General features: G+C 40.0%; 1 protein-coding gene across 1 annotated transcript in view; it reads right to left on the bottom strand.

Moving 5' to 3' along the window:
* Positions 1–11,432: 11,432 nt before the first annotated feature.
* The window catches only part of LOC145404723 (uncharacterized), a 46,083-nt gene continuing 31,306 nt past the window's right edge, over positions 11,433–26,209 (bottom strand). Inside the window, exons 14-22 of the mRNA XM_080276273.1 lie at positions 24,027–24,165; positions 22,101–22,173; positions 18,519–18,579; positions 16,572–16,666; positions 15,712–15,836; positions 15,470–15,550; positions 15,315–15,360; positions 14,012–14,094; positions 11,433–11,621 (exon numbers count right to left, since the gene is read on the bottom strand). Coding sequence (XP_080132399.1) covers positions 11,551–11,621; positions 14,012–14,094; positions 15,315–15,360; positions 15,470–15,550; positions 15,712–15,836; positions 16,572–16,666; positions 18,519–18,579; positions 22,101–22,173; positions 24,027–24,165 — 774 coding nt within the window. The 3' untranslated portion in view covers positions 11,433–11,550. The remainder of the gene's footprint in view (positions 11,622–14,011; positions 14,095–15,314; positions 15,361–15,469; positions 15,551–15,711; positions 15,837–16,571; positions 16,667–18,518; positions 18,580–22,100; positions 22,174–24,026; positions 24,166–26,209) is intronic.

Below are 26,209 nucleotides of genomic sequence, written 5' to 3'. Positions count from 1 at the left end.
TTTTTTTTTCACACATTACAAGGCATAGTCAACATCTCGCAGATAAGCAAATTCATCGAACTCTGTTATGTGTATATCTTCAACAAATATTGCCCCTTCCCTACCAAGTACTAAGTATATTGCAGGAATTAGTGGCTGAAATACACCTACGGTTACACCTGGCAGGTTTCCCTCAACCTCGGGTCGACGTAACATCAAAAGCGGTATTTTTTTTTTTTTTTCACTTTACCCTACTGACGGGCTATTTCAATACAAATGAGTCAGAATGATAAGTACATGTAAACAAACAGCAGCACGTAAATTCCTGTTTTAAATAAATAGCACTAACAGAGAAAGAAACAGTATGGATAATTATAAAGCCTACTGGCCGATCATCGACTGCACCGAACTCGATTATCACTGGTTAATTAGGACTGGTAATCCATTTAATGTGACATTTTATTATACAAAGATAATATCGTGATAACTGAAACGTGTCAGTAATTTCGTGTTTAGCAAATATCTTTCTTCTCTTGTGGTGAAATACCAAGTTCACAAAAAAAAGAAAAAAGGAAAAAAAGAAAAAAATGCAAAAGACATGATACGTTTTTATACATGTTGGTGGTATGTCTAAAATGTATAGGTCATTCCTAGGAGGTGTTGTTCACTGCCGTCCAGGCCACGATCTGGTTGCACTGGCCTCACACGGTGCCTGTGAGAGGCCTGTACACAGGGGCGTCATTTGGGGGGGGGGGCAGCGAGGGGCGCTCCCCCCCAAGCTTTCCGAGGGGGCCTCCAAATCTACTACAATTGATGAAAAAAATATAAGGTTAACATCATGAAATTAAAAATAATTTGTATTTATTTATCCTCAGTACGTTTTGAGTGAAATATATCGTGTGTGTGTGTGTGTGTGTGTGTGTGTGTGTGTGTGTGTGTGTGTGTGTGTGTAATCACAATAATTTGCTAGGTGTATTAAAGGATGTCATTGTAAATATATTCCTAGCCCCCAGTTCAGTTAACTTCAGTATCGAGCTGCCTTTTTTTAATGTATTCTGGCTATCATTAAAAGCTTTTCTTCATCTTAGGAAGTACTTACCTGTAGGTAGGAGTCTTAAGACTTCATTTAGATCAGTAGTTCCCAAAGTGGGAGGTGGAAAGATCCAGAGGGGAGGGGAGGTACCATGGGACCGTGAGGGAAAAGGGGACTGTAGGGGGGGGGGACAGGGTGGCATCAGAACCAGTAAACATTTTTTTTTACAAAATCTATATGACAAAATCTAAGTCACAAACACTTAAGTGCCATGTATGCTTAAAAAAAGAAAGAAAAAAAAAAAAAAAAGGAATTATACACGAAAGCATGGTTTTATTTTATTTTGTGGTTCGACGTCGGAATTGAAAGTTCGAATGTTTTCTTTATATCTTGGTAACGTGGTGTGGACACGATAGGCACCACAAGCCAGCGGCCAGCCAGTCAGACAGCAGACACGGTGGGGAGTTCATTCTGTAAGGGCTGGTAAAGTACATATGAACACAGTTCTCTCTATCTATCTCTTGCCAGACGCCTTAATTCCGTAAGGAGTGGCCACCAACAAATCGCCTCAATGTTGCCCTGTCCCCCTCCATTTCACTGCCCTGCTCCCAGCTCACACCCCCCTCTCTCATATACCTCTCCACTCCATCCCTCCATCTCATCCTTGCCCTCCCCCTCCCTCTCCCCCCACCTCACTCACATACACTCTCCTCGTCAGTCTCTCACCCTCCATCCTCTCCACATGGCCAAACCACCTCAGTTTGTTTCTCCTAACGCATCCTATCACATCCACATCCACACCACAACGCTCCTTCACTTCCTCATTTGTCAGTCTCTCCATGTGACTCCACATGCTTCTCTCAAATAACTCATTTCCACTGCTCTCACTCTTGACCCGTGTCCCTCCAACAAGGTCCAAGCTTCACTTCCATACATTAGAGTTGGTATCATAATACTGTCCTGTAGTAACTTTTTCACTTCCATGCTCGCTTCCCTGTTTCTTATCACTGCCTCCAAGGAATCAGCAACCTTTCTTCCTTGTTGCACCCTTTCAAGCACTTCACCCTCCAAACTTCCATCCTTACTCATCACATTACCCAAGTACTTAAACGCATTCACATTTTCCATTTCCCCCTTATAGGATCTCACTGTACATTCATTGACTTCACTTCTCTCGAAGATTGTAACTTTACCCTTCCCTACATTCTCCTTTAGATTCCGTTTCTTACACACCCTCCCATACTCATCCACCAAGCCTTGCAGCTCCCCTTCGTCTTCACTTAATAACACAGTATCATCTGCAAACAGCAGTACAGGGAGTTTCCAAACACTGCCCTCTCTCATTAGGGCCGCTCCAACATCCACTGCCCTACCTTGTATCACGTTTATTACCCCTTCCATATACAGACTGAACAACCATGGAGACATCACACATCCCTGTTTCAATCCAACCTTCAAATAGAAAAATTCAGTCAGTTCACTATCCACATGCACTGCAGCCTTAGCAACCCCATACATACTCTTCACGGCATTCAACAACTTCCCATCTACTCCATACATTCTTTATACTTTCCACAATCCTTGTCTATCCACCCTGTCATATGCTTTCTCCAAATCCATGAAGGCATCATGCAACTTCTTTCCCTTCTCTAGAAACTTTTTCACAGAAGAACTTAGAATGAATATCTGATCTACACAACCTCTTCCCTTCCTAAAACCTCCCTGTTCTTCTCCAACTAATTCCTCTGTTATTTCCCTAACTCTGTCAGTATGTATCCTACCATATACTTTTCCTATTACACTAAGAAGACAAATACCCCTATGATTACCACATACATCTTTTTCCCCTTTTCCTTTGTACAAGGGAATAATTATACCTGACTTCCAATCCTCCAGGACTCTATCTTCCTCCCAGGCCAATGTGCACATCTTCCACATCCATTCTACTACTATCATTTCCCCATGCTTCAGCATTTCACCAAACACTTCATCAATTCCTGGGGTTTTCCCCATTTTAACTTTCTTCATTGCTTCCACAACTTCCATCCTACTGATTTCTTCCTCTCGTCTCTCACATCCCTCCTTCTCCCAGCCATTCCCGTCATTTACACTCACATTACTTTCATTCTCTAAGTTCAACAATACCCTAAAGTGTTCCATCTGCTCACTTTTTCTCCCTTCTCCACTAGTAATCTACCATTTTGATCTTTCACTCCCTAACTAACTCTTTTGACACCCTGTCTAACTCTCTTTACCTCTTTCCAGAACATTTTCTTACGTTCCCTCCACTTTACACTCAAATTCCTTCCAAATTCCTCATCCACTGTCTTCTTTCTCTCCCTTACCAAACTTTTCACCTCTCTCTTCCCCTCTGTATATAACTCTCTCATCCGTCTATAAACTTCTTCCACACCCCTGTTTGTCATCCACTAACTATATGCTTTCTTCTTTTGTGCCACAGCCTCTCTCACCTCTTCATTCCACCAAGCTGTTCTTTGCATCCGCATTCTTCTCTTCTCTTCTCCTCACACACCACCTCACATGTCAGATTAATATATGATATCTTGCCATGTAACTATAATAAACTCTTGGAATTGGTACAGTATAAAGCTGCTGTAGGTAGAATATACGACATTATTCACTGTGGCATGTAGGCCACAAAGGGCACTACAAATAACCTTGCAAAGCAGAGATCACGGAGATGTCCACTGTTGCAGTAGTTTATTCCTTTATCCAATGCAATATATATACGTAGTTTAGTTTTCAATATCCTCTAATGATTTCTGAAATTAATATATTCTTATGTGAGCGTCTTCCAGATTTAAAAACCATCATTTTATTTCTCCCACCTCTTGGTGTAGAGCTTACTTTTTCACATTACTTTACATGGTTCATGGTATTTTTGGGGCTAGTAAGCTAAAACCTTTCCATTTTTAATTCAGTTACAAGTTTACAACATTTCATTCTAAATTTTATATTCATTATCTTTTCATTAGGCTATATGAATGAAGACAGTTTAAGCTTTCACCAATACAAATATTTTAATTGCTATTTTGTCTCTTATCTAAGACCATTAGCATATAATGCAATGATATGTACTTTACCATGCACTTTAAATTACATATTCAACTTCACACAGAAATACTGCCAGTGCTAGAATATCCATTAGTGTGTGTGTGTGTCAGGAAGTAATTGGTTCAATAAATAATTATATACAGTATATATATTTGTTTACTGCTTTAATTCTCTAAATATAGCCTTGCATGTGCCTTCAAAATGCTTGCTGGCCACCCCCCCTAAGTGGGGAGGTGGGAGTAGGGGGGCATTCTAAATAGTCTATGCCCTCCCCCAAGGAAAATTGAAATGACGCCCCTGCCTGTACAACAATATGCTTTACAATACGAAATATATGAGCAACCGAATTGTACAAATACACATGCAAACATGTTTTATAAGGCATAGCCAGACAGAGGAGGTAGGAACAACGAATTAGGTTTATGAGGCACGGGGACGGGGAGACTAGAGCTCCTGAACAGATCACCACCTGTCTATAGGTGGTCCTGACATGTGATAACCAGTCAAATGCATCATAAACAGATTAGGACTCATAACAGAGTTGGAATAGGCTCTTTGTGTTTTTACATAATTTGTGGACCTCACGTTTTTATTTTGCTTAAGATAGTAATAGTACGGCGTGAATAACTTCTGTAATTGCCTTTTTATCACACTGGTGGTGTCCGCCCCAAGTATGGGCTGGCTGTCCCACCCTCACCAAAGCTGGGCTTACATTGGCAGGTTTCCCTTAACTAAGGAATGGGCTGGCAAGAACATCAGTATTCATATTTTCATTGTTTTACAATATATCCCACTGAAGGTGCTACATTTCTGAAGGAATATAACAACATAGTCTATTTCCACAATCAAGCAGCCCGTCAATGGGGTTTTCAAAAATGTATACCACTTGTTACTTATACTGACTCGTGGTTGTTAGAAACCTGCCAGTGTGACCACATCTCTACGTAGGGCATCATTTCCTGCAATACACACTCATTACGGGTGAGGGTGGGCAGTGGATCACATTTGTTCGCAATATTCACATAACAGTGTGATGCTAATCCCATTATAACAGATGGGCCAATTTACCTTGTGTTGGTAATGTGTGGAATGAACTTGAAACATTTATAATAGCAAACAAATTATTGTTCGGTATAATAGTTTGTCATGAGTGATGGTCGATTTTTGGAATTTGATTTATATAACAAATATATTAATAACACGTCACCTACACCTAAACTTACTACTGTGGTGTCCGCCTCTCCCAACCTCCCCGACCCCATCATAAACAAATACAGAAGCAAACATTTCTACAAAGGACAGACAGATAAAGGAGAATGATAAGAGGCGTGGAGACCACCACTCTAGAGAGTTAACCACCTGTTTATGGGTGGTCTTGACATGCATTAATCAGTCACGTGTATCATAGACAATTTAAGACCCACAATAATCTTCTAGTCAGCTATTTGTTTATTACATAAGTTGTGGACATCACGTTTTTGTTTTTTGCATGGTGATAATAACGGAGTGAACAACTTATGTAACTGCATGATTACTAGACCTCTTTAACGAGTCTAGGAAGCTGATAGTGTCTGCACCATGTGTGGTCTGCCTATTACACATGCACCAGTCCAGTCAGAATGAGGCTAAGGTTACGCTAACAGGTTTGTCTCAACTAAGGTTCGGGCTAACAATAACTGTAGTCTACATAATATGCCTTTTTGTACAGTTTACCTCACTGAAGGTGCTAGTTTACAAAGACAGTGGGAGAGAGAAAGAAAAAAAAACTGCAGTGCTATTTTTGCTCATTAAAATAGCCTGTCAGTAGGGTAAACATGAAAAAAAAAAAAAAACGCTTTTGATGTTATGTTGACTCAAGGTTGAGGGAAACCTGCCAGGTGTAACCGTAAGTGTATTTCAGCCACTAATTCCTGCAATATACAGTACTTAGTACTTGGTAGGGGAGGGACAATATTTGTTGAAGATATACACATAACACATCGGCCACGGCCAGTAGCCGGGCTTCAGTGACGACCAGAAGCCGCTCCTCTGTCAGGTGCTGCCACACCCCCACAACATGACAACCTCCAGGAGGAGGGTCCCAGTCCTGAGGCCCTGTGCTATCCCTAGGGTTGTTCTCCGACCAGCCAGCTCCAGAGAGACCCTACCTGACGGACTCAGACAACAGCCGATGCCGCAGCTCACTCCTGACGGCTTCCCCGACAGCAGGAGACTGCAGCCACCAGGCCCTCGAGACCGCCCCCAGGACCCCTGGGCGAGGCCTCTCCCCACCCCGATGCAGACGACCCTCGTCCTCTGTTAGGCGCCTGAGTGAGCACTTCAGGAGGCTGTTCGGCCCCAGCCCTGAGGGCCGCACCCCAGCTCCCAGCCCTGACAGTGCAAGGCCCTTCGCCGCCCACAGCCCCAGACGAGAGAGGACGCCCCTACGAGTGATCCCGTGGCCGCTGCATACAGAGGCCACAGGCGGGACCCAGCCCCCATCAGGAGTCAGGCTGTGAGTCCTCCCGCCGCCCCCTTCTAACCACGCCGCCGCCCCACAGACGGCGAGTGACAGTGAAGAGTGCAGTGACAGCGTAATAGTGACTTGAATATCGGGCAATGTATTATCCGAGGGAATCTAAGTCCAAGGCCTATTCATGTGCGATAGTTACGATTTGGGCAGAGAATGAAATAGTGAGAGCAAGAAGAAAGATCTAATAAGAGTGCAGTGATTTCAGTGAACGTCAGACTCGGCTTTCATAGTGTAATTCCTCTGCACTGCAAGACCTGTGAGTTAGTTGCCCGGCCTAAGCACAGTTTATATTTCCCTCTAAGTGACAGTGATCTATTCCCCTGCCCAAAATACTGCAAACACTGTTCGTTGTGCTGTTCACCTGCTGTCCTGAATTATTGTCTAAATAGTATTGTTGTGACATCTACCTGTTCCACGTATATAGAATTAGTCAATACACCCGTAAGGTTGTTGCCTTGAGTTTTTGTGTCCTGCCTTTCTCTTATTTGTCTAAGCTCCGGTCCAGAAAGAGAACCCAGCTGCACAAACTTAACCTATTTTACGTTAACTTAACCAATTTTATAAATTGTTAATCCAGCCTAACTTATCTTCATACTCGAAAACGCACTTCTGTGCACCTGTAAAAAGCTACTGAATCAGTTCAATGGTAGGTAATTTTTATCTAGTGTCTTCTATGTCTCCCAAAGGATTACCTCGTGATTTATAGATAATCTGGAGCCCTCCTGAGATGTCCTGTTCAAAGTGGACCTTAAATCACGGCAAGAAGAACGGCAAAATATTTACTTCTTCGTTTTGTTACGGTTTTGGCGCGACATAACTCGCGCCAGCTGATACCATTCACCGCGTGCCCCAGACTCCCCATGAGAGTGGGAGTTTTCGGCTTATGTGAACCCGGTTATCTCAGTTTTTCCCATGCTAGAGTTTATTTCTTTGGACTGACAGGAAAAAAATATCCGTAAACATATGATCAGTTTAAGGTGCAGTATACCTTACCGGTTTGGGGTTTCTAGACGAATTCTGGGTTTCTAGATTGATTCTGGAGATTGTGGGTTTCTAGAGGGATTCTAGGTTTCTAAATCAACTCTAGGGATTTTAGGTTTCTAGAGGGATTCTTGGGCTTCCAAGTCTCGATGGGGGTTCTAGGGGTTTCAGGTTTCTGGAGGGATTGTATGGATTTAAGGTTTCTAGATATATTCCATACTTCTAGAGGACTTCTAGGGATTCTAGGTTTCTATAGGAATTTTAAAGATTTTTGGTTTCTGGAGGGATTTTATGAATTATAGTTTTCTAAAAGGATCTTAGGGATTCTAGGTTTCTAGAAAGATTCTAATGATTTTGGTTTCTAATGGGATTGTAGAGATTATAGGTTTCTTGACGATTTTGGGATTCTGGAGGTACTCGAGGATATCCAGATTTCTAGGGACTCTAGGTTTGTAAAGTGATTCGAGGATTCTAGAGGATTCTAGGAATTCAAGAATTTTGAGGTATCCACTGATTCTGGGTTTCTAGATGGTTTCTAGAAATTGTAGGTTTCTAGAGGAATTCTTGGGATTCTAAGTTTCAAGAGGGAGTCTAGGGATTTTGTATTCTTTGAGATGTTCTAGGAATTTTGGGTTTCTAAGGGGACGGGAGGGTTTCTAAGTTTCAAGACGTATTCTAGAGATTCTAGGTTTCCAGAGGGATTCAAGTTTCTAGAGGGGTTCTAGGGATATTAAGTTTCCAGAAGGATTCTAAAGGATTCTGTGTTTTGAGAGAAACTCTATTTTTCTGGATGGACTCTAAGAAATCTAAGTTTCTAGAGGGTTTCCAAGGATCCTAGATTTCTAGAGGGATTCTAGGGATTCTGAGTTTCCTGGGGTTCCAGGGATTCCGGGTTTCTAGACAGTTTCAAGAGATTTTAGGTTTCTGGGGGGAACTCCAGGTTTTCAGATGGATTCTAGGTTTCTACGGGAATTTTATGGATTCTAGGTTTTTAGACTGAATCTAGTGATTCTAGGTCTCAAACATTCTAGATTTCTGAGGGAATTCTAGACTTCTATAAGGATTCTAGGCTTCAGGAAGGCCACCAGGCTTGCAGAGGAATTCTTGGGATTCTAGGTTAGTAGGGGGATTCTAGATGTCTAGTGGCATTCTAGGGATTCTTGTTTTTTAGAGGAATTCTAGGTGTCTAGAGGGATTTTAGGGATTCTTGGTTCGTAGAGGTATTCTAGATATTCCATAATTCTAGAGAGAGTCTTAGTTTCAGGGGAATACTAGTTTCTAGAGGGATTCTGCGTTCCTGGAGGGATTTTACGTTTGCAGGTGGATTCTAAGAATTCCAGGTATTTAGAATGATTCTAGTAATTTAAAGTTAATTGAGGAATCTAGGATTTCTGGATTTCTATAGGGACTCTAGATTTCTAGAGGGATTCTAGGATTTTAGGTTTCTAGAGGAATTCTGGGGACTGTAGGTTTCTAGGGGGATTCTAGGATTGTAGGTTTCTAGAGGAATTCTAGGGATTGTAGGTTTCTAGAAGAACTTTGGTGACTAGGTTTCTAGAGGGATTCTGGGGATTGTAGGTTTCTAGAGGAATTCTAAGGATTGTAGGTTTCTAGAGGTATCCTAGGTTTTTAGAAGATTTTTAGAAATTCTAAGTTTCTAGTGGGATTCAAGAATTTTAGAGGATTTCTAGGTCTCTAGTGGGATTCCTGAAATTGTTGGTTTCTGGAGGGATTCTAGGTTTCGAGAGGGATTCTTGAGATTCTTGGTGTCTAGAGGAATTGTAGGATTTCTAGGTTTCTAGAGGGATTCTACGATTCTGCGTTTCTAGTGGTATTCTAGGTTTCTGGACTGATTCTAGGCTTTTACCTTCTTCCTGGCATAAAGCAAAATGTTCCCCTGCCTTAGATCGCATGTTTTTGCCTCCAAAGAAACTAACACTGGCCCTTTTAGCACAGTCGAGAGTCCATACACTGGTCCCTTTCCCCAACCCCGCACTCGAATACTGCATTTAGTGTGTCCAACGGACAGTACTGCGATGGAGGAGGAGGAAGGGCCATTGGGCAGACAATGAGGAACTTCTTGACCTGTGAGTATGGCATCTCATGCCAAGTACCTGCCAGTTTTATTGTTTAATTTTCAGCTATAACAATTATAATGATGCGCACAGAATGAAATTTTATTTTATTTATTAAACTGATGTTAACTTTTTTTTTCTTCTGGAAGGAAGACCACAAGTATTATATGTCAATAGTCTTTCGTTCATTACCATTAAAATGGGAAAGGTTTTGGCATCGTAATGTAAAAAAAATTATGCGCCACTGCCTACATCGCTCCCCATCATCGCGCTACAAATAGCAATTATCATGATTGCAAATACGCTTACCATTTATAATATGAAAGCCTATTAATTCCCTGATTTTTAAAATGGATCAAAAAAGAAAATTGGAGCGGCCATTACAGAACCACTAGCTTTCAAATCTTTAAGCGCGCTTCTCTCGACACTCTACAGTATTATGGTTGGTTGGCCCCTCCACGCGACGCCTCAAATAACAGTCTGTCTGCTACTCCACTTTCTCTAGAACTACAAAACAACATTAGTCCTGAACTGGTAACTCATGGTATTCATATCATTATTAGTTACTTGGTGTATAACACATCCCACTAAGGAAAAAAAAATAATAATGATTGCCGTGGATTTATTGTCCTGAAAAATGCAGATAAGGAATTGACCTATTGTGCTTCCTATACGGCTTATAAAGAATTAAATATGTTATGTCTATTTATCTATCTATCTATCTATCTATCTATCTATATATATATATATATATATATATATATATATATATATATATATATATACAATATGAGTTTTATTCAGAATTCATTTAGGCGGGAGTTGGGCAACTTTGTTATCGTGTGTGCCCCTGAGAGGAGAGTGTAAAACCTAATTAATGCAGCAGCTCACCTCCCAAAGATGAGAAGCAGAGTAAGGTATAAAGAAAAGACCGAAACTAATCAACTTGAACCTTCATGAATAACAAACTGAAAGTGACGTAATTAAGGGTGTGTCCAACGCCTTCAGCCCGAAAACGTCTCATCTAAGTTAACCGAAATAAAATGGCATTAGACAAAATGAAACCTGTCAGGCATTTTTAGGCAGGAGGCTCTCAGTCAAGGCTGCGTCCAAACCTTTCTAATGGAGGACCTCTCACCCAGTATTATTTAATCCATCTAGTGTCCCCACCCCCAAAGAAAAGGGCCTTAGAAGATTCCAACTTCCAGCCCAAGGTCGTCTAACCTGGGCAGAATATAACTGTTTGACATTAGCTAGAATAATGTATACAATAAATCTTTGGGGTGTGTTAAACATACATAAGATATATATTGGCAGAACCACTTCAGGATTAACATGCCTATATCCTGCACTATAGGTTGGTATATCCGTGCACACTTTTCACCCTATCCTCTGTTTCCTGCCTGCTCTCACACCCTTTCCTCCCCCCTCCCCTCCCACACACCCAGACACTTCTCTTCCCTGCTTGCCTCTATTCACCAGTAGATGTTTCCTATCTTCTTCATGCATCACGATCATGGTTCACGGTTCTCATCATGAGGAAAGACAGGATTGGCGGTGCTGGATGGTCCTCGTGAGAGTGGAGTAGAGAGTACAGCTCCATTTATTCAAGCTTCATGGCATAATTACAAAAGGCATTCCATTCTCTTCACCGCGGTTTATGATCTCTGTATACTGTATATCTTATCAGTATTTGCTGCTTCCCGTTCTAGTCTCTTAGCAGCATTCTTCACTTCTGCCAGTGACATTCTAAATAATGTACCTTATTCTTCTCTATATATCACCAAAACCAATCAAATTTACCGTCACACTGCTCTCACTACTCCAATAACTGTAATGACTCGACTCGATTTGACTCTTTCGGCCTGTAGACAGCGTTGGTAACCCAGTGACAACTAGAACCTGCAGGATTTCCTTGCAGATGATTTTAGTCGAAAGCCTTCAAGCTGTGCAATTACTTCCCCATCTGCAAAATAAAAAGAAGAGAATATAGCCTTGATACATACATGCATATGAATACATACACATATACATACATGTCTATTTACGCTGAAATAAGGAATTAAAGGCTGAGTGCCTGCACAAAACTGTCCATTTCTCCGTCATTACTCTAACCCCATTTCCTACCAATCAGCAGGATTTGCAGGATCCGGAAATATAAGAACAGACATAAAGTAGGAACCACAATTAGAGGAGGCTACCCAGTGAAATGAAGCCTATATTCATTCACTCCTCACTCACTGAAGCCGTTAAGATTCTCCATGTCACCTCACAGGTGTACAGTACGTCCTCCACACAAATGATCATATTTAATATCATTACGTCAACTTCCCAATGCTTGCAGGATCGACTGTCAAGTTGAAACTGATGTGAAACTGTGACGCCCTTGTTACGTATATCTCTTCGTAGTTTATCATACCCTTCAATCAGGTGTCAAGTTATTTCTTTTTCTTCAGCTTCCATATCTTGCTTTCTCATACAGTCACTTGGAGTACAGTAACTATACATCATTATCTCGGCAATCCTCGTTTTCTCTGACTCTCAGATTATACTTGTAGTCATTCTTTGTGATAATACCATCACCGTGTACTGTACGTGCTCTTCTATTTTCTTTACCAACAGACATCCCTGTTACACATGTTTAAACAATCTTTATAATCCTTATCCCAGACATGGACAACCTGTGGTTTGCATGCCGCATGCGGCCTGAGTGCACCATCCGTGCGGCCTACCGAACTATGTGATAGTTAAATTATTTTTCGCCTAGACCTCATATACTCGTAAACGTAAGCAACAGAACCTTTCTGTGGAATGACCTACCATATTTGGTACCCTAGGCTATCATTAGCTCGTGTCTGAGATATTCCCTAGTTTTATATTAAATTATTGCTAATAGTAAAAAATATTGTCAGTACATCTTCATGGTACACATTTTTGCACATTTTCAGTTCATGGAATACAGTAATTATCAAGAAATATAGTAGTTTTACAGAGAGAGAGAGAGAGAGAGAGAGAGAGAGAGAGAGAGAATGTGTGTGTGTGTGTGTGTGTGTGTGTGTGTGTGTGTGTGTGTATATATATATATATATATATATATATATATATATATATATATATATAATTTCACTATATTGTGTAGTTCCTATTGGGGTTCTACGAAGGTCAGTGGGACTTAGCGAGTAACTTTGCACTTAATGTCGTGAATGTCATTTAGTTCATGTGCATAGAGTTTGGCTTCGCAAATGTTTTAGTGGGCGGGTCCCAACTTGACAGTTAGCCGATACTCACAATCCTTAATGTATGCAACAAATCAGCTTTGGAACTGTCTTCCTCAGTCTGTATGATTCCCAGTCTGTAAAACAGTCTCCAGACACCTTGTAATGAATGACTCGTTTATTAAGCTCTCTTCCTTTTATGTTTCCCTGGAAAACAACAGCTTCGGGGATTTTAGCTTTTGGTTTTCCTTCTTAGCAAAAAACAAAGGTTAATGTCTTCAAAACGTAAATAAATACATGTTCATGACCAGTGTGATATGTGCTACACTTTCATATGGTTACAAGTGGTTTTTGAATGGGTCGGTCGTATCTAGTTTCTCAGGGAAGCGAATATTATTTCTCCCTGAGTTTGAAGGGTTATGGCTTATTCTGCATAATCATGTACGAACGATATCAAATGGTTATGTACTGGCCCAAGGTTTTGCATCCACTTTGTTAGGCTATGTGATCCTTCCACCATGAAGCATTTAGGTGCAGGGTATTCCTTCAGCATATCTTGCACTTCTTGTCACTTTTCCATATGAGGTTGCATAACAGGAGCACATTAATTAATTTATACATTTTTAGTTTGCCAAACTCCAGTGGGTTATATAAAAATCGTGATGAGAGCATAAAATTACTGCATTCTGAATGCAATTTCCAATGATACCAGTTCTATGGCTATACTCCTGTCAAGAAATTTGTTAGGCTTTTTTTTTTTCTTTCTTTCATTGTGACCTTGGGGCTGATTTGAGCATGTTGACCACTAAGCCAAGGAGACACTTTCAGCTGGTAAGGATTCATATGATACCTCAGTAGTCAATATTGACCAATACTCGTAACTGCAGCCTATAGAGCATGATGAATTAAACGGAAGGACAGACGAATGGACGGATGGGAAACTCTCATTCTGGCTCAGCTACCCATGGCCCAAAACTACTACTTCTTCAGCTACGGATATCTGCTGGGATTTATGTGAGAGCTTTGATACTGATAATGGGTAGAAAATGCAGCTTTATTATATCCCCTGGCTAGACCTACGAATGATCAGTAAATCATTAAAGAATCCCTAGCTAAGATACTGATGTTGTAAAATACTCACCAGTTCCATGATTTGCCATCATATAATTGGAGTGAATAGTGTGAGGGTGCTTGACGTGATCCAGTAAAAGTCTCTGCTTGAACCTGAAAGTATATACCGGTATACATTGTTTAATTTACTCTGGTACTTGTATAATTCTACACAGACTATAACATCTACCATCAGACGACCCTGATATGTTGCTTACACACACACACACACACACACACACACACACAAACGGAGTACTTTTTGGTTTTATAAGGAACTGAATAACTGAGGAGTGACAAAGAGAAATGGAAAACAAAACTTCTCTCTCTCTCTCTCTCTCTCTCAACATACAGTTGTATTTCCACCTCTCAACACCCGCCATTCCTCAACGCCTTATCACTATATGCTTTCTTCTCTTCAACAGCAGGTTTCATCAGATCATTCGACGATGCTGTTCCCTTTGCCTCTTTATTCTGTTCCTTTCCCTGCACAGTACCTCACTTACTGAACAGATTTCTTCTGAGAATCTCATACATAAATTCCATCTCTTTCATTTGTTCCAAATCTTACTTGCCCAGTCACCCCTCCAGTTCTCCCTTTTATTTAATGCCTTCCTTGTTTCCTTCTCCTGGAGCCTTTCTATTCCATTTATAGCAATCGTCTCCTGTTTTCCTCTGCCTCTGTTCACTCACTGCTTTTGCATCTTTATCACTGACATTAATATGTAATGATCAAGCAATCTATTCCCCAAACGTTTATATACTTTTTAGTGTCAAGTTAAGCACAAGTCTTCACATTCGGTCATCCAAACACACACACACACACACACACACACACACACACACACACACAACAAGGAAGCAAACGAGCAAACAAATACAACTAGCATATGCTCAGAGCTGATTCTGTTGGATTTATATATTTATTTGCGAGGCTTTCCAAGACGAATGGTATTGGCAGATGATCCTACTTTCTTCAGTTCCTTCCCTTCCTGAAGCCAAGATGGAGTGCCATAAAATTAAGGGATGCTGGGAGTGTGGACAACAAAGTGAGTTGAAGAGTGCGTGAATGAGCAATAATTTGAGAAGACAGGCGTCAAGGAAGCAAAGATGGAGAAAAACAGGCATGGAGTGAAGAAGAGTAGAAGAGAGGGATGGCAAAGGCAGTATGAAGGAAAGAAGGAAGGAAGGATGGATGGATGGAGTGAGAGAAAACAGATGGAAAGGAGGGAGGAAGAATGGTAAAGAAGATGGCTCAATAAACTAACAGACTTAACTAACATCTAGAATATCAAATGCTACTTTTTTCATTGCAATACTAGACAATTACTAACCTTTGAACTGTGATATCGTAGTCCTTATCAGTCATTTCTGAAGTATCTGTGAACAGAACATGAAGTATATAATTTTAGTGTTAACGCTGTTGATAATCATAGCATGATAAAGATTTTTTTTTTTCTGGAAACTACTATATAAAAACATACCATACCTGCAATATCAATATTGATGGACACATGGCTGGTCTCCTTACAGATGCTGAACAGTTTAGTCACAGGGACTCTCTCTGACCCTGAAACGCATCAATTCATGGCTTTAAACCAGGTATGGAAATATGTGATATATTTGCCACGTAATTTACACTCATCCCATATATAGGTGAATATTCCCAGGGCATCCAACAGAATTTTTTTTTTCACATTACAGTCTCCATAAACAGGTACGGAAACGTACTTTTCTTTTCCTTCATTTGCTCCAGCAACTTGAAGTAAACTTTTAAGGCTTCTGGAGAGAAGCTTTCGTTGATAGGCTGGGCTCGGGGATCCGGTAGGAACTCTCGCACCTTCATCAGGTAGTCGCTGGGGAACATACGGGGAACATTTGATACATCTCTTATTAGATCGTCTTCAATAGCATTACAGAATTCCTGAATTAATGGACAACAAATGACTTTACACAGAGTCAGTACCACCTATCTTACCACCATCATCATCACCATCATCATCATCATAACACCATTTCTCATTTCCATGGGACGAGATGGCTCCAGAAACAGGAACAGGATAGTATAATAGTAAGAGAACTCATCACAGTGTCCAGTCAAAATGAGTACCCACATCCATCCACTTATCATTCAAACCTCGGAAATTCTTGATTCCACCTCAAAAGCTAAACGAGTCACACAAAACTACAGTTCGTAATGCCAGTGGGAGGGAACTATTTCGTCAACCTCCAGGTAAAAAGAAAAAAAAAAATAGATCCAGTCTTCTTCAGGTGCTTATCCATACAAACTTCAACCATTCAGTTTTGTCCTTTGTTCATTCTTCAGCTTCCCCAAGTTCCACATCTCGCTTATTTACTTCTCATATCCTAAGACTCACTCATCTATGTCCGTTTCACTATCCTGTTTACATCAGTTCTTTCCATGTGACCACACCATTTAAATTCAAGAATTTTCGTGCCATATGAACAATACACTGGCTTCCTGGAGTGGTTATTTCTTGAGGTCATTTAATTTTTATACTCACGCTCCCGATATTGTTTTAACTGACAGAGAGAGAGAGAGAGATAGAGAGAGAGGTTCTTATTCTTACCTGTTACTTTGTACAATGTGGGTTCGTAATGCAACAAGGTCATACAGATCTCTTCTGAGTAGTTTAGGCAATGTATCCGTCACAAGTGCCGTTATCTGAAAATGTAAGTAAATTGTGAATTGATTATCACCGTCATTATCATGATCATCATCACCACCTTCAATTCGCTTTAATCATGGGGTAGGAAGGATCCAAACAGAATCAAGAAAACATGAGAATAAGAGGACTGCCAACAAAGAGACCAGTGCAACAGGGAGTATATGATTATACTTTCCATAAATATGCCTTATAAATACTTCACGTGAGATAGAGACCATTCCGTCCAACGTCATAATGATAAACTGATACAACACTTGTCAGTGTAATCATGTGCATGTCCATCCATTCATTTATATAATTCGTCAGTTTTTCCTTTGTACCGTACTGTATTGCAGAAAAAATTACGGCCACCACTAATTTGTGAAACAGAGATCCAGCGGCAGGAGATGGATGTTTCCAGTGTCAGCAGTGACAGTGAAGATGACGATGGAGGCCCTTAGGGGGCACAGTTAGGACACCACAGCTCCGATACCCCCTCCCTCCTTCCCCCGCAAGCCCAGCCAGCCCTTGAGTCAAGGTACTAAATGTAGTTTTTTTTTTTATTATTATTATTATTATCCTTACTCGTATCTTTCTTGCAGGAAATATACTTATTTATACTGTATGTATGTGTATCTGTATTATATAACTGTAAATGAAAAAAAAGGGGAGGGGGAGAAATTTTTTAACTCGGGTGGGGTGTGCACTATATACCCTTTAATATATGCTTTTCTATGGTGCCTACTTTGCGATTTTGCAGTATGCGGCCCATACACTCGCAAAGTAGGCGAGTGTACTGCATCTATACAGGCACTACTACTACCGTTAACACAAATCTCTTCACTTCGGCGCTTCTTAACATCTATGTAAAAGTGACTGTGAATGGTAAATTATCCCTAGTGGATAAATACTCAGTCTGAAAATATCTGTACCAAACATGAGTACCAGTTTATCAAAATATACAGAAGCTTCCTTCCATAAAACTTTCATGACCACACCGCTCGGCACTTCGGAGCATTTGGCGCCCAGATTTTTTTTTTTTTTTTTTTTTTTTTTTTTTTTTTGGAGTGTTTGTCAGCCTTCTTCAAAAATTCGGATTATTGGGATTATCGGATTATCAATGTTCGGATTAATGGACTTTTACTGTGTATTACTCTGGTTTATTCATTATCTGGAGGGAAATTAAACCACAACACAAACTCAGTAACAAAGAATGTACAGGATAATAAGTCAGCATCTATTGTGAAAATGTTAAAGCATTCAGCAGTCTGTCATACAGGCTACACTCGTTTTATCATTATTATCCGTTTGTCTACTGCTTGTCGCCACAGCCCATAGGTCATGCAGGGGCGGCTTTGACATGCACACCTCTACGCATTCCTATTTCCTCTCCAGTAAGTTTTTATTATTTTTTTTATTTTACGACACACTACGGCACACCTGTCTTTATAAACTCTCCTACCTTGATCGTTGGATACCCACTTCTCTCCTATACATTCATAGTTAACCAATTAGTCCTCATGGTCTTAAAAAGGAAAGATTTGGGCATTTTCAAAAGTTAATCATGGGAGGAACCCCAGAGTTTGGGTCTATGAGCTTTGCGACTATGAGTCAGCGACCAAAATCCCACGCAGCAACCCTGGGTAGCAGTGGGTTATTCTAATACCTTCCTTCATCGCTCCACATGGTCCAAACCACCACAGTCAAAACTGTGGACATGCAGTCAGTTTTGCTTTCTTAGTTTTAACTTTTAACTCCATCAGTACAGTGTCATTATTATATTAATTTCGTTATTGCTAGGGTCTTTTACCTAGTTAAAATGTGAGCTTTTCAGTGAAGATATTAAGACCGCGTTATCTTGCTACTGACCTTGAAGCCGGGCACAGCATTTTCCTCGTGAAGACCGCGACGTATTTCAAAAGTGGCCCATCTGAAAACAATAGTGAGAAACTGGGTTATATGTGAGTTCACAGTTGTTATTGCTGTATGTAAGAAAAGGTGTCTTTACGTGTAGTGAGATGCATACAGAACTGTGTACATTGCACTTTATATTCACGTGTAGTGAGATGCATACAGAACTGTGTACATTGCACTTTATATTCAATCTTTTTAAATCCCAGTTGCTGTCGTGTAGATTTCGTTATTAATGCAAGATTTTATTCAACAGGAAATTTACTTTAGCAGCGCCCAAAAAATTAACCTAAATACATTGCTGTTTTGACCTAACTTTCCCAGGAAAGTTACGCTAACATAAGTTAAATCAGGATATAGGAAGGTTGGCTAAAAATGAAGTTAAATTAGACTCGATCTCTTTACCAGCTGGTGAACAACAACCGTATCTCCCATTGGCCATTATACCGCACCAAAGAGTACCCTAATGGTGTCATGGCTACTTACTGTTGTTTAAATAATCGAGTGACACAGGTCTTGTTCTAATATCTATAATAAGATACCTGAAAGTACAACTGTATGAAGGTGACTGATTAGCTTTAGGGACGGGGTTTACACAAGAAGGGGAATCACCTCATCCGTTTACTGCTCAGGCACATCGTTGTCAAAATTTCCCCGACAATTATTTATACATGCATGCATGTTATTTACTTAAGGATGTTTATTAATTTATCTGTTTTAGGTGTCGTCGGTTGTAGTGTAAGGGCAGGAGAGTCAAGAACTGGTTGATGCCCATATGTTTATAACACTAGAGTGAGCTGGTTTAATATATGTGGCAGGTTTAGTCAAAATTAAATACAAGGAGTTTCCAGACAGGCGGGCAGCTGGTAGAGAGGCTGACGCAGAGTCCAACCCTACGAGATGTGATATGCGGAACTGAGGGGGCTATAAATGAGGGTGTGGGAGCAGTGGAGTTAAGAGGGTTGACGCCCATTTATCTAAGACACTTATATTGGCCGGTCGAATATCCATGGTTAGTTTAGTAATGCAGTAATAAACTACTCACTGAAGATTTTTGGCAAGTTTCTGGAAAGACAGACAACACACGGACCGGCTGTACCACAATGTTCTAACGTACGAGTTGCGACTCATTAAACTGACAGGTACTGATCTGGGACAGCTTTTTTCCCCTTTCGTGTTCTGGACGCTCAGTTTTCTTCTCCAACGCATCATTTCTGAAATATGCCCACATGCTGCTTAGAGGGGTAAGGCTGCATATGGAGGTAGCTGTAAATTCTTCAGATCCAAAGGTGGTTCTCTATTAAATGTCATGAAAGTGGTCTTCGGAGGTCCCAGAGGAAGGCTGGCCAAAGAGCTTCAAAGAATCTCGTGTGGGTACAGAACACGGCATGCACAAGCTGTGCTGCATCAAGGGAGAGGGAAGGGACCTAGAACCTTGACAGTAAACAGACTGGTTTTATCTTAAGACAACAGTCTCTGCAGTTTGAATAACGAAAGGAAGTCTGGTTACTGATATAGAGTGATATCCAAGAATAAAGTAATTAAAAAGAGATGCAAGATGATTTGGGCAAACTGCCCAAGTAAGACATCTGCAGGCGATCTTGGACATCGCAACTTCCATAACAGTAGTAAAATTAATGCAGTAAACACTCTCAACATAATTCAAATTTTCGGCCCACCTCAGGCCATCATCAAGAATTACAATTGTTCAATTACAGTCAGCTCAGACTTTATGAATATAACAGAACTTTATTGAACCATAAAACAAAAACAATAAACAAGTATAAAAGCAAGTAAAATCAACCCTCCTCCCAGTATAAAAGCTCAAACAGAAATGCCAAGAATCACTCAGAGAAGACCCAAAAGAAAACTACTCAAACCCCCCACTGAAACATCATTCGTCTGTTCGAACACTAAACTCAAACCCCTCCCAAACTGAAGCAAACAAACCAAAGTATATACAAGAGATTTTCTTAAGACAGATCCTTATGGAAGTATATCATTTTTAGATATAAATATTGCTAAAAGTAATGAAGGACTAGTAACAGGGGTACATAGAAAACCAACTTTTACAGGTCAAGGCTTAAATTGGTACAGTTTTTATCCGATGATATACAAAACTAATTCAATTAGAACTTTACTGAATCGAGCATACGATGTTCGTTCGCATTATATAACTTTGCATGAAGAATTTCTTAAACTTAGGGATTATTTTCTGAACAATAATTATCAGATACACATGTATGATAAGTATTTGAAGTCTTTCCTCTATACTAAACTAAAAAGTAAATCTGTATGTTCTGAGGTGAAAAAATTAGTTAAATATGTTAAATTGCCTTTCTATGGAAAAATCAGTTATCAGTTTCGCAATTTGATACTTAAAGAATTAAAAAACAGTTTTCCTTCCGTGAATTTTAGGATTATACTTACCAATGACTTTAAGATCAAGAATTTTTTCAGTCACAAAGATAGAGTGCCTACTCCTCTATGTTCAGATGTTGTTTAAAAATTTACATGTCCTAGTTGTAAGGCTGGGTATATTGGATGTACAAGTCGTTCATTCAAAATAAGAATATCTGAACATATGGGAAAGAGCTACAGGACAGGGCAATATTTACATCAGATGGCTTTTTCAGCTATTAGAGTGCATTCATTAACCCATGACCACCCTTTCTCTTACAATGATTTTCAGATAGTAGCTAAATTCAGTAATTCGGCTGATGTTTTACTAGGAGAAAAATTACTAATAGAAAAGAATAGACCTGAAATCAATGTAGCAAATAGTACTTAATGGTCTGTTCGAATCTATAGGTGGGTTTGGTTTGTTTGCTTTATATATATATATATATATATATATATATATATATAAATATATATATATATATATATATATATATATATATATATATATATATATATATATATATATATATATATATATATATATATAAAGATTATTTTCCCAACCAGAAGTACAGATAATTGGAATACCTTGGAAGGGGAAGTGGTGCAAGCAAAGAACATCCGTATATTCAGAAACAGTTTGGGGAGATGTAGACATAAAGACAGGACAACATGAGCTCAGCTCAAATCCTGTATACTGCAACTAGGCAGATAGAGTTTCCATAAACTGTGATGCGTGTGGGGTGCTGAAGAAGGGGATGGGGGCTTAGAATCTTGAAGATCGCAGGGCTTAGTTTTAACACTGCCATAATCAAAGGTGATGCAGTTACTAAGATGCGGCGTCCACCAGCTGTGAAGCACGGAGGTTAGGTAGATCGGTGGGTGGATTGGGATACTAGAGGAGGGAGGATAAAAAACTTCGGAAGTTCATAAGCTGGGGCTTTACCATAGGTCTACTGTTTAAGCACAGTTGTACAACTCAAAATGCCACAGTAAGAGATATACCATCCACAAGCTGTGATGCTGCCAGTGGCAGCAGAGTCATTGAAGCTAGCGGAGACAGAGCACCACTAAACGAATATTGTTTGGCCACACAAGTGCATCCACTCAACAGACTCGTCCTGCTGAAGAACTCACCGGCTGTCAATGAGGTTTTCTGATGCCACTACGATCATTCTGCGGGAACTGCTCACTGTTCTCTCCACACTCTCTGTTGGTGGAAAACATCGTGTTGTAAATAGTAATCAGGTATGGACGTATAGAAACACACTTGCTCACATAGACATGCCAACACGAATATTCACACTCAAATCCCACCCTACACTCCCAAATTCTTCGGTAATTACAATATACTCATTCATGAAGCACTGGGTGGTGGGCAGGTTACCTCTCCAGAGAATGAAAATGGTAATCCGCAGTCCTATGGATCGTCAATCTTCCAGGACTCCTAAAAAGAAGCTTGATCATGCTCAGTAGTATCAGACGTTTGCAAGCCAGCTACTACAATACAAAATTATATGCAATTACCCCGCTGTGGTAGGAAAAGTGGCCATCTACTTAAGAGGAGTAATGGCTACTGAAGACCAGGGTAGTGTCGTACAAGGAAGGGGTACATACTGTACGTGGGAGCTTTACTAAACTCCTTAACCATAAAGGCGTTTTTTTTTTTTCCTACTTTTGATGTTGAGCTCAACTCGAGAGGGTCAGTTATCAGTTACAAATTAAATTCTCATATCCTCGGGCCACTCCACACTTTTAAGTCAAGAAACCGTATTTATCAGGCGAAAAATGAAAAGGTCACTTGGGTACGATATGCAGGATGGTGGAGGAGTCTGCAGTCTAAGGATCTAAAGAAGATGAGCTGGAAGCGATCTTCTGTGGTGTATTATGACTTCTTAGGCAGTACATGAGTCCTTAAAGTGCTTACCCTATAAACATTATGCATGTGACGTCATGAAACAACACACCGAGGTGGACGTGGTAGTTTATACCATGGACCGAATATTAAATGGTTCATGAGATTTGGTGACACTCGTTTGGTTAGCGATTTATTCTGCACAACACAACCTTATATCCTCATGTATGTTGCTGTTGAAAACCATGTAGACAGTTAAACGATACTAATAACATGGAATGGAATGTTAAGGTGTTATATGCAAAATAAATCGCTTAGAAAGACTTGATACAAAGCCTCCCATGCCACCTAGAATAAAGCATGACGACAACATTTGTGCCAAACAGAGGCTTGAACAGTATGTCTATTTTTTTTTTTTTTTTTTTTTTTTTTTTAGTGGAGGAGGGTATATTGGACATTTTCAAATAGCATGGTTTCTCTTGATCTCTTACACCTTTTTTAATTAAAAAAGATCGGTTCAAGGCTTATGCTTAAAAATTAATAGTACCGTCTTTTATATCCAGAACATCTTTGAGTGATTACTCTTGCAGAATTTCACTTCGAAACACTCGGAGATCATTGAAATGACTTACGAACGGGTTTGGCAGGTTTTGATATTAAGAAGAGAGTATTTCAGCCTCTTGAGAACAATATCTGTGCCAGTCACTCTGCAGAAGGACGTCTTTCGTGCCTTGTACATCAAGATTTTGACTGTAGCATTAGCCAACGTTGGTCAGCAAATCAGTTACCCCTACCCTGCTTGTTTTGTTCAGAACTGGTCATTGAGGTGACTGGGAAAGTTTAGCTTAGGTTTCTGGATTAGTAAAGCCGCATTAAAAAGAAAATATTACTGGATTTCTCCAGGATTAATCCCCAGGTCTCCCGTGGACACGAAAATGCGGTTTTAAAACGTGCAGGTGTGTTTGGTCAAAGAACTAAGTAATTTGCATTGATTTCTTCAAGGCCTCGAGATAGAGTATAATAACTCATTGGCGACTGAGTGACAGCAGTAAGCGGACAAATAAATGTGTGTGACATCAGGCCAAAAGTAGACGTAAGCGTGGCACAGATTACTTAAAAGGAATGTGCGAGTATTTAAGTAGTCTAGGTATACAAGACACTGTATAAATAAGCAAAATCGGTAAGACTGAGGAATGCCGAGCACTTACCAACCACCCATTCTCCAGGTATGAAAGCATTGTCGTGCCAGGCTACCGAGTATCCGTGGCTGATGAGTGGGGCGATGACCATTTTTTTCACCAGCTCGTAGTCCTTGAAAGCGTGGCATACAAACACATCAAACTTCCTCTGTTGACGGAAAAAATGTTCCATACACAAAATCAGTTATTTGGAAAGGAAATTGTGTTATTAGAGCACACGGTATCTTGTAGGCGTAAAGCAAAATATAACTGGGAAAAAATAATAATGATAAAAGTAATAATAATAATAATACAGAACCGTGTTGAAACTGTTGACACCAACGGAGAAGCTTCCCTCTTACAAGTATTACATCCTTGAAAGCGTCTCGCGGTCGGGTAGGTAAAGCTTGCTTCTGCCAATTCAATTCCACCCAGAGAGGGAGACTGTAGAACAGTATGTCCTTTTCATATGATTTCACATGTTCGCATCTTGCCGAGGTTCCTTTGATGTCATGATCAGACTCTCATAAACACAGCCATTACAACACAGTCTCTAAATGCACTTCTCATCCCAGACTCAAAAAGTATCCCACGAGTCATGGGTGAAAAAGTTAAAGAGTGAGGGTGCAAGGACTGAGCCATGTGGAACTCAGATAGGGTTTTGAATTTAGATTTGTCGTTTTAGTGGAACACTTGATCATTTTTGTGTGAGAGGAAGCTGTCTAAAATTTTATTTATTAGGATGTGTCTTAATGTTGTTTCAAAAGGTTTGTATACGCCTATTGCCGTTAGTGTATGTTTTAATGTTGGTTGTTTCTTGTCGAAACTATTAAGATGAATGAACTTGAAGAAGTGAAAGGTGGTTGAATACTTAGGTCGAAATAATCCAAGTCTGAGTTTTATAGAGGGATACTGAGGGAAATTTTTTTTTTTTTTTTTTTTTTTTTTTTTTTTCATAATTCTGGATAGTGTGCAAAACAGTGATATAGGTCTGTATAATGTTGGACTGTTGGGAGGTCTGATGGTTGCATTCTTCTAGATATCAGGAATTTGACTGTGAGTCTAGGAGAAGTTGAGAATTTCGGTAAAGGCATTTATTGCTATGGAGCCACAATGTTTCAAAAGAATGTCTGAAACATTATTACGGTCCTGCTGCTTCTGACTTTTCTTGTGCATCTGGTCGTCGGCTGCAACTGTCGTGAGGTAAATGAGGAGGTGTATATTTAATTCAATTTTTAAAATTTTGGGGGGGTATGGCTTTGTTTAAGGATTTACATTTTTGTGACATATTAATGCATTATAGTCTGTCAGCTTGCTCGTTTGTTCCTTCTTGTTGGGGATGGTTCGATCATTGTTTAGTAGGGCTTCGTGAGTTGGTGAGGGGGAAGTTTTGGATGTATGGATATTTTTATTGTTTTCCAGAATTTGCTGCTGTTCTTTTTATGATCGACGATGTTCACAATTTTTTTTCCAAATTTTCTTCCTTGTGGGTTTTGATAAGTTTATTTATGGTGTTATTTAGGTTGTGCACGATCTCTCGTCCTGCCTGGCTTGGATGAATTTGACTTCTTTATGTCCTTGATGAGCTGTTTTATTGGAGGGGAGAAGCTAGGATTGAACTCTTTAGTGCTGCCACCATGGAAATGAAATTTGTTGGCTGTTATAATGCTGAAGATGGTTACTGCTTTGTCAATGTCCTAAGAAGAATCAATGTTAAAACTATTTAATACTTTCTCTACGTCTGGAGTGCACTGTGCCCAGTTTGGCTTCATGTAACCGGGGAAGTACAGATTTTCTTTGTCCGATATTGCTTTTATTGTGTGTGATATGATAATTGGAAAGTGGTCCAATGAAACATCAAGTGTTGTTTTCCATGATGTCCGAATGGCTAATGTTAAGGGGCATAAAGTGTGTGTGTAGGTTGTGCTGGGAGGTTTAAAATGTCTGAATGTCCAAAGAGTTCTAGAATAATGGCTCCTCGGCTGGCTGTATTGGCCAGGAGGGCTCATTTTCATTTATAAATAAGTGGCCATCATGACACAGGGAATGTGCTGGAGCCAGATGAGGGTGGGCTCTATCCTGGGGTGCATGGTGTAAATGGAGGCATGTACATGTTGACCATGAAGTGTTTCACTATGTATTTTGATTTGTTTTGATGTTATTTTTGTGGTGTTGCCACTGGATACGTGTTGTTCTGTTTGTTATGCAGTGTT

The sequence above is a fragment of the Coenobita brevimanus genome, chromosome 64 (assembly GCF_032717465.1).
Source record: "Coenobita brevimanus isolate Jiangsu-jjx chromosome 64, ASM3271746v2, whole genome shotgun sequence".
Taxonomy (NCBI): domain Eukaryota; kingdom Metazoa; phylum Arthropoda; class Malacostraca; order Decapoda; family Coenobitidae; genus Coenobita; species Coenobita brevimanus.
The sequence above is the reverse complement of the archived record's forward strand: the minus strand, read 5'-3'. Positions and strand labels throughout refer to the sequence as shown.